Below are 13,117 nucleotides of genomic sequence, written 5' to 3'. Positions count from 1 at the left end.
GCACTTCCTTCTGTCCTTTAATGCTTTTTCATTTGCCACGTGAGTTTTGTTACATGGTCACATGTCTTTTTTTTTTAGTTGGAGGAAGCAAATAGGACACTAACTAGTGATGTGGCTAATCTTGCTAATGAGAAAGAGGAGCTAAACAATAAACTGAAGGAAGCACAAGAACGTACGTAATCTCTGAAATGTGATTTAAATTGAAACTAGAACCCTTAAATTGAAACCTTAGAACCCTTAATTGTTCTTTTATAGTACTATATTTGTTTGTAATGAGTTTTCATAGATTTTCTTTCAATTACCTTGCTACAGAAATTACAAAGCTGAAAGAAGAAGAAGCAAATGTAGGAAATATTAAAGCACAATTTGAGAAACAGCTGTTGAATGAAAGAACATTAAAAACCCAGGTAAGCAAATATATTCAAATACATGTAGACACAGTGTTCATGAATCAAATAATTTTTTAATATAATACTTTCCATTATAAACTATAGATATGTACTAGTAAGGCTTTATTTCTTTTTGCTCTGAAAGAAAATATATGGGTTTTTTTCTTCCTTCTTCTAAGTAGGCTTACAGTGTAGTGAAAATGGATCCTTATGATTTGTAATAGAGGAACTTCTAATCCAGATGTATTCCACTAGCAAAAGCCTTCATTTCTGTCAAATTATTTGATATATTACTGGTTTCAGGCTTTCCTCTACTCAGTCTTTTCCTCTGTATAAAGAAGTAAATTTCTGATTTTAATCTAGATTGTTTTTTAGAACAAGTGTCATTTTAAAACAAAGACATATTTTGGGTCTAGCTAATGAAAATTGAAGGGATTATTTAAATGAGTGAAAGTGCTCACACAGCTAATGCTTGCTTCAAGTAAAAATGGCATCATTACCTTCTTTTATATTTTGTGTAATACGTTGGATTAAAGCAAGCTTCTAGTACTGGATTGCAGAGGTCTTAGTTTATAGTTAGAAGTGCCTGGTTATAGACAGAGAGAAGACTTTATTTCTTCACAACATAACTGTGTATTTATTAGTGTTGGTCTTGTCACTTCTTTCTTCCTATGGGAAGGCTGTGAATAAATTGGCTGAAATCATGAATCGCAAGGGTCCAGTCAAACGTGGAGCTGACACTGATGTACGGCGGAAGGAAAAGGAAAATAGGAAGCTGCATATGGAACTGAAGTCTGAACGAGAAAAGTTAACCCAGATGATGATCAAATATCAGAAGGAAATAAATGAAATGCAGGCAGTAAGATCCTTTTGTAAATATAAACATTGCAGTATTTCCTGTAAAATCACACTATTGATGCAAACTTTAAGGTAGAGTATCCAGTCTCCATTTCTGAATTTTCCCCAACCAAAAGAAATACACAGAATGTATAATGAGATTGGCTATGAATTCTGCATAATTTTCTCTGAGTAACCAAATATTGTGATAATAGGAAATCTTGCAATTTATCCCTGCAGCAAATAGCAGAAGAGAGTCAGATACGGATTGAACTGCAGATGACTCTGGACAGCAAAGACAGTGACATTGAACAGCTTCGTTCCCAGCTGCAGTCACTGCACATTGGGCTGGACAGCAGTAGCATAGGCAGTGGACCTGGAGAAGCTGAGGCAGATGATGGATTCCCTGGTATGTAAATTTTATCAGTATTTCTTCATTAACTGGGTTTATACCAGTGTTTTTCCATAGAAACTGGAGTATTAAATTGATGGTCTGATGATTCTGTGATTTACATCTTCATCTATTTCTACCATCTTATCGATCCATTGATAGTGATCACTTGTTTACATGCTAGTTAGATCTGTCTGTTGTAATACTTCACCTTACATTTATTTAAAGATTTTTTTTTAATTCTATTTTGCTCCATTAGAACTAAATATTTTTCACTATATTTTAGAGGCTACTTTACAATTACTGTGTGTATCTGATGAAATGTAAAACTAATAATCTCTTAGAGATTCTGTTTTGACTTCTTTTCTACTTTTCCTCCTTTATGCTTTATGTTTAGTCCGTATCACTCAGTCTCACACTATGGAATCCATGTCCTTTACCTATCAGCACTCTTCTACCTCTGTCAGTATTGCCACTAAGCCTTCCAGTTCTCGCATGCTTCTTGATTCCGATTCTGACTCAGAGGAAGAACCTTTGTCTTGTTCCCACAGCCCTACAGAAGTTGATAGCGCAGGTGACATCCCTAAGAACCATTTGGTTTTGTTCTTCTTGTGTCGTTTTCTCTGTTTCAAAACTAACACTATTAATGCATAATTAAAGAAGCATAAACCAAATCTGGCAGATTACACACTGCAGCAGCAGTAAATATTACTGTCAAATACATGAGAAAGTTTGCATGAACAAGTAACTGGCCTGTTTTCTCTAAATGCTTGCAAATGCTTGCTGACAGTTATAAACCCACCATTTTTATTGAGACATTGAATAAATGAGCCTTATGGCTTGTTTTCAAGATAGCCCCTACACAGTATCTGCAGCTCTCTGTATGACCCTAAGGTGCTGGATAGCAAGAAATCAAATCTTTGTGTTTAAGTGAAGTGTGGAAACATCTTACTCCTCACATCTAAACATATGTGATTTTCTTGTAGAAATTCATTCTACAGTCCTGAGAATTACAATGTTTTGCCTTAAAAGTATATTATGAGTGATAAGGCCCTGTTTTACTAATTCTGTGTTCATTTGATATGACTATACATACACCCTTTTAACAAAGTTTCTGTTTCATGTTAATGTTAGAGGTGGGTTTTTTTATTGCATTCCACTTACTCTATTTCACGAGGTTCCTTTCAAGTGTAAATACCTTTCCTCTGAATGTACAACCTCTTTTGGCATTTTGACATTATTTCATCAAACTCTAGAGTAAAGAATAATGCATTTCCTCTATTTTCCTCATCCTCTGGTTTTTGTTCTGAAGCTTCCAGTGAAATAAAGTCTACATACATACATACATACATACATACATACATACATATTTTTTTCCTTGCTAGCTGCTGTTCTGGTATGTGCATGGATTTGCTTTGTTCTAAAGTAAAAATCATAGCTAAGCTGGGATTTTTTTCTGACATAATTTTAAAAGATTTGAGGTAGGATAGTGTCTTCCATTGTTTTTCCCCTCCTAGTGTTTATAAACATGTATTGTGAGAAGTTTGGAATATTCTGTCCTTTTTCTGATCTGTTAGTATTGAATGGACACCAGAAGTGAAAAAGTATAATCAGAAGCTCTCATTTTGTCCAATTTAATCTCTATTACAGGTTACAGAGAAAAATAGGAAAATCATATATTAGGAAATAGGAGAAACATGCATATTTTGTGCCTTACATGTGCTTCCTGGATATGGCATAGACTATTTTTTTGCAGTAACATTGTGCTTCCTACACTTTCCATGAGGTGTAGTTGAGAGGAACAATATAAGGTGGCAGCTATGAGGCAAAACACATTACAAAATGTACAAATGTGTACAAAAAGTACATAATGTACTTGATGTGTATATTAAAGTAGGTCACCAACAGCATTGCTGGTAGGGCCATAAATGTTGAAGACACTGTGTATCTGTGTATCTTGCTTTAAGTCTCTCTAGACCCTAAAAGAATTCTATGAATATCTAGTAATTATTTGTTACACTGTGTTAAACATAGGCAGGAACCTGCAAATGCCCTCTGATGAGAAGGAAAATAGTTTTTGTAATTTTGGAGTATGTTTCTGCTTTTTCCATGGTTTTGTGTTTGTTAATGCTTAACACTTCACTATTTCTGAGTTGGAGGTCCCTCAGCAGCAGTAGAGGTTATCTGCTAGTGTAGGAAATTTATTAGGAAAATATTACTGCAATTAAATAGTTCCCCTTAATAACACATGGGGGGAAGAAACACTTGTGTTAAGTGCAGCTACAAAAATAGGGTCAAAGGGTATGCGATCCCATGTATTACCAAGCACTGGGAAAGTGTGATCCTCCTGGTGACTACTGAAATGTGTGTGCCAAACAACAGCTGAGCTCTAAATACTCTTGATAAATCAAATCTGACAAATGTGCCAGTGTTATATAAAATACTGCAAGTGTGTGAAAGGGCAGATGTATTCAGGCAAGGCCTAAGGGTTAACCAGAAATTACTTATTTTGGATTGGAAAGCCTTGGAGATGCAGGCAGAATTAGAGAAAAGAAAAATATACAGACCAAAAAGTATGAATTGGTATACTAAACTGACATTTTCCCCAGCATATAGGGTATATAGGTTATTTGTGGTGGTAATTTGTCTTTTTTTTGGTCTTGGATTGGATGTGTGGTTTGTACTAATATCTTCAGGTGCTGTTGTAAAAGGTAAAGGTTAATAGATATAAGGCTTTCAAGACTTGAAAAAAATACTAAAGGGAATGCGTGTGCTATATTTGCAAGTTTGTTCTTCCCCTTCCTCCTTCTGTCTACTACTTTTTTGTGATTGCATTGCTGGTTATTGGCTATACTCAGGGGTACATTATTTAATGTATTCCTGAGCATTTACCATGGTAAACTTGGCAAGATCTCATACTGGTAAATAGTTCATCTTCCCATGTTTGCTCTCCTGCTTTATTATTGATGTTCAATAACTTTTGAAATGCACAGTAGTCCCAAAAATAATGTTTTGTCTGTTCTTTAATACTTATCTCTTTTTTCAGAATCAAGATTGGAAGGCTGGCTATCAATGCCTGTTAGAAATAACACAAAAAAATTTGGATGGGTTAAAAAGGTAAGAAAACCAGATTTATGTTTTTGATGCATAGGTTCAACTTTAAGCTTAATGTAAGTTTTCAGCACTTCAGTTTTTCTTTGATACATGATTCTCATTACTTAAACACATAAAATATGTTAGCTAGTATAGCTACATCTGAGAGAAGCAGCTTAAGACAACTACAGTAGCTTAAGACACCTCTTTGTATAGCCAGAAGTGAGAACATTCATTCATGATCTACAAATGTTTATACATGCTATAAGCATTCCCAGCAGTTTGACATAGCTGGAATTAGGCAGAGTCTGGAAACAGGTGCTCTTGACAATTTCTTTATTTACGAGATAAGACTAAAACCTACTCCTCCTGCCTTGTGCAGCCTTCGTTTACTGCTTCTCAGTAACCTCTTTCATGAGTATTTGTCCAAAATGTAACAATACATATTTACATGCAAATTTCCTTACTGCTGTCATACAGTTAATTCTAGGCAAAATTCTTGAAGTAGGACATCTTTTAGGTAATTAGCTTTTTAGTGAACATTGATAGCTATTCTGGTAAGTATAATAGTGATCTCTTTAAGTATGATCCCTATTAGGTATGACCTGCACACATGAAATAGGCAGAGGATGACTGTTACTCTCTCTACCAGTCCTTTCACTTTCAAAAGTGAAAATTAAATCAATAAAATAGGAAGGAAAAGCTTATATCCTATTTTCTTCCTGACTTTTATTTTTGTTTCTTCATAGATACTAATGTATGTTTAAAAATCAGTAATCTGATAATATAACTTGATTTGTCAGTAATCAGAATTTTATTTGTTATGCAATTAATTCCTTGGCATGGACTTAGTATACAGTACTACCATTGTCCACTTAGGTACCATTTAATCAAATTGTAGAAAAATATTGCTACAACATATGATAGATAATGTGATAGATAATTGCTGTGACATATTTGACATCTCTGATAAGCTGGATTAAAACATGCTTTATCCTTTTGTCTCCTAACAGTATGTTATTGTAAGCAGCAAGAAGATCCTGTTCTATGACAGCGAACAAGATAAAGAACAGTCTAATCCCCATATGGTATTGGATATAGAGTAAGTATTGCCACGTGTGTTTCCTTCTTCTGATTTGTAGGTGAACTCTGTTGGAAAGATCTCTGACCAAAGGGCCTTTTGAGGTCCAGTCTGGGTGCACAACATCACATGGGACGTGACTTCTTTTAATCTCAACTATAGAGTTGGACCCTTGGGTACCCACTGTGGTGATGAGTGGGGTTTGCTGTAGGCACTGGTGCCGGAGGAGCAGTGTGGTGCTCAGACTGATCTAGGGAGCTGCACTGAGCCCTGGTCTAACTGAACTGCACCCACTAGCTCAGACAGACCTTCCTCACACACACTTGGGAGCAAAGCACGCAAAGAAAACTGTAACAGCAGATATCATTTTCAGTGTTCATATATTTTCTCTTACAACGTGGCCTTACAGATGGGTTATATAGTTAATTTATTTTCTTAATAAATAGCAGAATGTGGCTATTCAGAGCATGGGGACAGGATTGTGTTAGAAAGGTGCCAGCAGCCATTAAAGTCACATGATAATGATGGTTTCTCAGTGCTTCTGCAAATGTATCTGTATATATATATATATATGTATTTCTTTTTATTAAAGGTTTTTGGGAGTTCATGTGCAGGGTTGAAAGACAGGGCTTTATCAAGTGATTAGAAATCTGTACAAATTTGACAAATCTTTAATGACTCTAAGTCTTAATGTGGTATGTTGTATCCTAACTTGACCTGTCACATTTATCATTGTGGTAACAATAATTTTTGTCCTTATTGAAACAATTTCCTATAGCAAACTCTTCCATGTCCGACCAGTCACTCAGACTGATGTGTACAGAGCAGATTCCAAGGAAATTCCTAGGATATTCCAGGTATTCATTATTAAATTAATGTTTCTAGTATAACAGACATGGCATTTCAGACATTGTCAAAAATATTGTCTAATGAAATATTTACTAAAGATCATTGAAAAATCGTTCCTAGTGTACTACTTCAGTCTTTGTACTAAGATAATGACTCTGAATTTTTATTTGTCATCTAGGAGTACTGAGATTATTTTGCATTCATTCTAGATCCTATATGCTAATGAAGGAGAGAGCAAAAAGGAACAGGAATTTCCTGTGGAGCCCATGGGAGAGAAGTCAAATTACATTTGTCACAAAGGACATGAGTTTATACCTACTCTTTACCACTTTCCAACCAATTGTGAAGCTTGTATGAAGCCCTTGTGGCACATGTTTAAACCTCCTCCTGCTCTGGAATGTCGCCGCTGCCATATCAAATGTCACAAAGATCACATGGATAAAAAAGAAGAGATTATAGCGCCTTGCAAAGGTAAATAGCAAGTATTTGAATATGCAGATAGTGCTGGAGTCAAGTGGCATCCTAATATCAGAGGATTCTAGTAATGATCTAACCCCAACTAAATATAAAGGTTGGTTTGTCTTTTATTACATGGCCATCAGCCCCATCAGACCCGAGGGTGTCTCCATGCGGGTCACTCTGCTTTGAGCTCATGGCGCGGGGCTGTGATGTGCGTGTACCTTTTGTGTAGTCATCCACCTGCAGCGGAGCGTGGTGGCTGTAAAGTGCTCACACTGTGTGCTTTGCTTTGCTGTGGGAAACAACAGTGCTGTGGAAGGGGTTACATTTGGTGAAGGTTGCTCCTTGTGACACAGTGGTATATCATTTCTTAGTCTCAGTCACACCTCTTTGTATTACCCGTGTTTTCTCCCATGTGAATGTGTATCTTCCACAGTACTAAGCTGTTACTCTCTAAATATAAGGAGGAGGTACTGTGAGCAGCCAGGAAACCTACTGGTTCCTTTTGCTTTTGACCTCCCTGCTGATTTCTCTGCACCAACTACGAGAATATGCTAATCTGGCAGCTAATTTTTGATGTGAGGCCATGTTTAGAATAATAAGAATAATAATTTTTATTTTTTAAATCTTATTACAGTGTACTATGATATTTCTACTGCGAAGAATCTGCTACTGTTAGCTAATTCTACAGAAGAACAGCAAAAATGGGTGAGCCGACTGGTGAAAAAAATACCCAAGAAGCCTCCAGCACCAGACCCCTTTGCTCGATCTTCTCCTAGAACTTCCATGAAGGTACAGCCAAACCAGTCCATCAGACGACCAAGTCGACAGCTTCCTCCAAACAAACCAAGGTGACACAAGAGCTGCTGTTTAATTTATTGTTTTACATGTTTTACTACAATTGGTTTCAGTTCCTTATTTGGGGTAGAAGGACTCATGCTAATGTCTCAGGATTCCTGAAAGAATAGTCATACCAGATTCTTCTGATTTGCTAAAAATTGTCCATACAAAAATTGTTCATTTATGACTGGATCACTTCTAAGGAGCAGAATCCTATGTGTTGTGCTGTGGAAGTTGATAGCATTCTGCGGGTAGCATTTATATGATTGTGCAGTGCAGAGTTTCTGCTTTTTTTCCCATTTGCTTTTTTCATTACCTGCAGTACTAGGTTATGTTTGCTTCTGTCAGTTCCCAGTGCTGGCAGCCTGTGAAAAGGTTTGTCTGACTTACTTTGTTCCTTGCAGTATTCCAGTTTAGCAAAGGCTTAACATTTTTCCCCAGAGAGGTAATTAGGCAGTGCCTAGACAGGATTGCTGTCCTTTTTTCTGTGACCAGATTGGCACCAGTATCTCAGCTGGCTTGGTGAGACCTGGGCTGGGTGAGTGTCCAGAGTTACAGTGGGGAATGCAGGGAAGCACACTCTTGCTCTGATGTTGCTATTACCACGAAACATCCTTATGCTATGAAGAGTTAAATATCCAACAGATGCTGGGATTTTAATGGTGGAAATGCATAGTGGAAGGACCTAGAGTAATTTAATTGCACTTCCCTCTCAGCCTTCAAACAGTCTAATTTTTGGTGATTTAATTTACATATTTAAAAGAGAATCAGATTTGATCCAAATCATAATCTGGAATTTAAATTAATAGATTTATTATAATCATGAAGGAAAAAAGCTTTAAAATCACTTTTTAGGGAACAACTATTGAAGAGTTTCTTAGTGCAAAAATAACCAAAACATCAGTGATAGGAATGAAAACATGAATCAAGAAAACATTCGTGACAATTTGGGGGACAGGTAGATTACTTTTCTTCTGCATACTGTTTGCAGTCTTAGTGGTGGTACTCTGTTTCTTGCTGTTAACATGTAAACGCATATTATAAATTCTGATTTTTTTTCAATGGCTATTCTTAGGTGTTCTGGAAATAATTCTTCTCCTTCCAGTGCCCTTTTTTCAGTCTTGAGCTTTTGTACAAAATGCTTTCATAGTACAGTATTTGCCATTCTACACTGGTGGAAAAACGAGGAGAAATATTTTTGTGTGTAAAGCATGTAATTCTTCAGTTTAAGCTTCCAAGTTAGCCTTGCAAATGTACCTAACAGATGAAAAGTGTACTTCTGTGAGGTCATGTCGCTTATTACCAGATTAATGCAGGTCGGTCAAACTGACCTGGAAATTTGTATGGATTTAAACACCTTTAATTAGAAGCCACATACTCATAAATAGCTGTAATTGCTACGGTAAATTTATAGGTCAGTGTTGATTCTATGAGGCTTTTGTGCAAGAGCTTACCATATGAAATAATTTTCTTTTACGAACTTTATTAAGAATGAAGATGTAATTGCCAGTTCAATCTAGGGACTGAGCAGTGGGCCCTGGCAGCCAGGTAGGCTCTGGGACTGCACCAAGAGGAGCGGAGCTGGATGGCAGGGAAGAGATTATACCCCTCTGTTCACTCCATAGTCTGCAGCACCATACTGCCTCCACCTTTGAGCCCCCAAGTTCCAGCCAGACATGAACACCCTGGGGAAGGACCAAGCAGAGGCCACCAGGATGGTCAGAGCAGACGCCTGAGGGAGCTGGGCTTGTTGAGCCCAGACGATGGACATGTCCAGGGGCTCCCACAGCAGCCTGCCCCAGCCTGTGGGGAGGGTGGCCAGGAGACAGAGCCAGGTTCGGCAGTGCTGCATGGTGGCAGGGTGAGAAACAAGGGGCTCCCTTGAACCAGGAGACGCTCCTGGTCTGGATGCAGGGTAAAGTCAGTGCAGAGAGGGAGGCCAAAGAGGCTGGACAGTCTTCATCCCTGGAGGCTCTCAACACCTGACAAAGCCTTGAGCTTCCTTCAGTGGCTTTGCATCTGCCCCTGCTTTGAGCAGGAGGTTGGGCTAGAAACCTCCTGAGGTCTCTTCCAAGCTGCCTGCTCCTAAAAATGCTGTCCCTGCTAGGAATTTCACACAATGATGGTTTCTTCAATGCTTTCATGGCTGTTTTTCTTCATGAGGATTTAAGGGCAAACCAGTTTTTCATACAGACCATATAATTTCTGCTTAGCCATTTGGCTGGATCATGCCAGATGGATAATTCCAAGTTGGAAAAAAGCCAACTTTAATGTATTTTACTTCCTGATAAATTGTTTAAAGTGTAATAGCCATAGTTCATTAACAAATGAATATTGAGCCTTTTCAGGGCTCTGTCACATTTAAAGGTTTAAATAGTTTAAAGCCTGAAAATCCAAATTCCCCTGAAACACATTTTATTTAAAACATGTGATTGACTTTACTAAACAATGTAACATGTTTATATTGATGGTCTCTTAGGGTAAGGTTTCCATGCCTGCATCCTATGCTTGGGCATACAGTGCTAATTAGGATCCTTCCAGCTCACTGGACAGAAGACTAGGCTGGCTTTCATTTATTGTAGCTATAGCAGTTGAAAAGTCAGTACTTAAGGTATTACAACAGACAGAGATGAGTGCTTCTAGACAATGATTCACCCCATCCCAAAATAAATGCCTCAGATAAGTAAAATGACTCATTTGCTGACAGGGTTTGCCTTGCTTGCCTTCTTTGTTCTATAGTGACCATACAAGGAGCACAGACAGGGAGGCCTAGACAACAATTTGATATATCCTCTTTTTTGGCATTGCTTAACTTTAAATAATGAGCTACAGAATAGCTGTATGGTGTAACTACCCTGTGTTTGGGATAAAGTAAAATCCTGCTTTATTTGTTTGTACATTCAGATGAAGCTATCTTATTCAATGTTCTTTTCAGCACTCAAAATCTTGATTTTATTGGAAAAATTGTTAAGCTTGCATTGTTGTCTGGAAGGAGATAGCAGGAGAGCATAAAACCACTTCATTTTGGTCTTTCCTACTGAAATTCTAGGCGAAAAAAATCAATGTGGTACGTGTTCTATATTGAATGGAGTGATTTTTGAGACAAATTTGCAATGAATGCAATATTCTTAAGTTACATGAACACTAAGTGAATCTTCATACCCATGACAGGCAAAGGGACAAACCCACCTGCCTTAAACAGTCTTTCAGTTAAAAAGGTTTAGTGATACCAAAAGGAATTTTCAAGTCTTTTATATAAGAGTGACACTCATTAAACATCAAACCCTCCTGTTGCAGATTACTTGATCTGGCATTTAAGGATTGGGATTGGTCCTTTGATGATGTTGATGATATTGATGGTGATGATGATGATGATGATGACGATGTTTTTGATTTCTGAAGAAGTATAAGGGGTAAATCTAAATAGAGAGGAATGGATTTGTTTGCCTTTGAATACAGCATGCTATGTTGGATTTTGCTTCTCAAAGCAGAGAAAATATAAAGATCTCATTTTAATATTTTAAACAGAAAAATGAGATTCTGTTCCTCATATTGAACTTTTAGAGGAGTCATTTTCATTAAAACAAAGTTGTTGCCTTTGTCAGTGTTTTTATTTTTCTAATTTTAGATTTCTTTTTCAAAATTCATGTCTGCCTGCCTGAAAAAAAAACCCAAAACTGCTTTTTCCAGGGTTGTTGCTCCTCTCTAATGCTAATACTGCTAACCTCAGCAGAGAATATTTGAAGAATAAAAGGGAGATGGCAGCAGTTGGATGTTTAGATTAAATAGACTTGGTATTTACAAACACTTTTCATTTTTAAGCTTTGGACATTATGGCTAGCAGACATGAAATCACTGGAGTTCCGCACTTTGCTTTTTTGCCTCTGTTCTGAAGTGAATTTGACTTGGCATTCCTTTGCAGTGCTGTGCTTTCTGGGTACCTAACCACGCGTTTGAAAACTGTAAACAAACGGGTCTGCAGCTTCTGTGATGTGGTTTCCTTGACCGCTTTAGAAAGATCCAGCCATTGCAGTGATCTGATTTGTCCTGTGGCTTAATTCTGGATATACTGCAAATAGCTTTACCTAGTTTATAGACCTCAGTATCTGATCATTTCACACATTGATGCAATCTTACATTTATACAGAAAAAAAACTCCTAAATGTTAAATGCCCAATAATTGTTTTAAACAGTGTGTGAGATGTGTCTCAGCTGTATAACAGCTGGGTGGTGCTGGGGCTGCTCCTCAGCTCTGTGCTCAGGGAACTGAGGAACCAGCTCCTGCAGAACTTAACTGGCTTAGTGTTCACAGTAATGAGCATTATGTTAATTAAATATATTGCATCTTTGTGTATTAAAAGCTTACTGATCACTAATCCTTTAGAAGTAACTATTACACAGTGCATATTGTACTTTACCCTCATGTATTGCAAGGGGCTTTGATTTGGGATTACAGTGTGTAAGGATGTGCTATACCAAAGTAATGTTGCTGTTGGATGCAGGGGAAAGGTGCTTCTCACAAGTACAATGATGAACCCATATTAAATGAAGACTTTGAAGAAGCATATTTCTGTCAGATTTACATTTGTTGCATTTACTGACCAAACTTCCTGCTTCTTTTTCAGCTAACTGCTTTCCGTGAATGCAGACACAGTCAAGGTGATAATTTTCTTCCCATTACAGCAAGACTGAAACATATCCCAAAATATATTAAAAATATATATTTTCCTGAGAGATTGTGCTATATATATCAGAGGTTTACATTTTTGCTGCAATATAAATTACTAATCTCTGAGGGTTTTTCTGTATTCTCCCGAGTGACTGATGAGTTGAGGAATGGTTGGTAAATAGTCAAATGATGTGTTAGGTAACCTTTTAAACTCTGTTCCACAAAAGTTTTCTTGGCAAGACACATACACTACATTTCATGAAAGGATCGAGAGGAATGAGTATTGAAATGGAAGAAACTGACTTTTCAGCTTTCGTAAAGATGCCACCAGCACGTCTGCAAGTGAACTGGAGGAAGATCCACCATAGTGATATAGACTGCATCTGTAAGAAGTGACCATTATACTGTGTATATATATTGTACTGTAATACTGCAAGAGGGTTTTAAAAATCTTTCCACTTTATTTTTTTATGCTTATTAATCAGATACCGTTACTTATTGCAGTTGCA

General features: G+C 37.2%; 1 protein-coding gene across 5 annotated transcripts in view; it reads left to right on the top strand.

The window, feature by feature from the left end:
* ROCK2 (Rho associated coiled-coil containing protein kinase 2) overlaps positions 1-12,673 on the top strand; it is a 94,064-nt gene extending 81,391 nt beyond the window's left edge. For 2 of the 5 annotated variants that reach the window (XM_014251442.2, XM_014251441.2), the window contains 12 exons: positions 79-172; positions 313-407; positions 1,069-1,248; positions 1,467-1,635; positions 2,015-2,191; positions 4,664-4,734; positions 5,724-5,812; positions 6,570-6,648; positions 6,850-7,111; positions 7,737-7,950; positions 11,237-11,352; positions 12,565-12,673. In XM_014251442.2, coding sequence (XP_014106917.1) covers positions 79-172; positions 313-407; positions 1,069-1,248; positions 1,467-1,635; positions 2,015-2,191; positions 4,664-4,734; positions 5,724-5,812; positions 6,570-6,648; positions 6,850-7,111; positions 7,737-7,950; positions 11,237-11,339 — 1,533 coding nt within the window. In that variant the 3' untranslated portion in view covers positions 11,340-11,352; positions 12,565-12,673. The remainder of the gene's footprint in view (positions 1-78; positions 173-312; positions 408-1,068; positions 1,249-1,466; positions 1,636-2,014; positions 2,192-4,663; positions 4,735-5,723; positions 5,813-6,569; positions 6,649-6,849; positions 7,112-7,736; positions 7,951-11,236; positions 11,353-12,564) is intronic. The other 3 variants (XM_005521857.3, XM_014251444.2, XM_014251443.2) reach the window with 2 other exon arrangements.
* The last annotated feature ends 444 nt before the right edge of the window (positions 12,674-13,117 follow it).

This window comes from Pseudopodoces humilis, chromosome 3 (assembly GCF_049639895.1).
Source record: "Pseudopodoces humilis isolate 2021_Gansu_Grassland_sample_001 chromosome 3, ASM4963989v1, whole genome shotgun sequence".
NCBI lineage: Eukaryota > Metazoa > Chordata > Aves > Passeriformes > Paridae > Pseudopodoces > Pseudopodoces humilis.
Note: the sequence above shows the minus strand (reverse complement) of the source record. Positions and strands in the feature narration are given on the sequence as shown.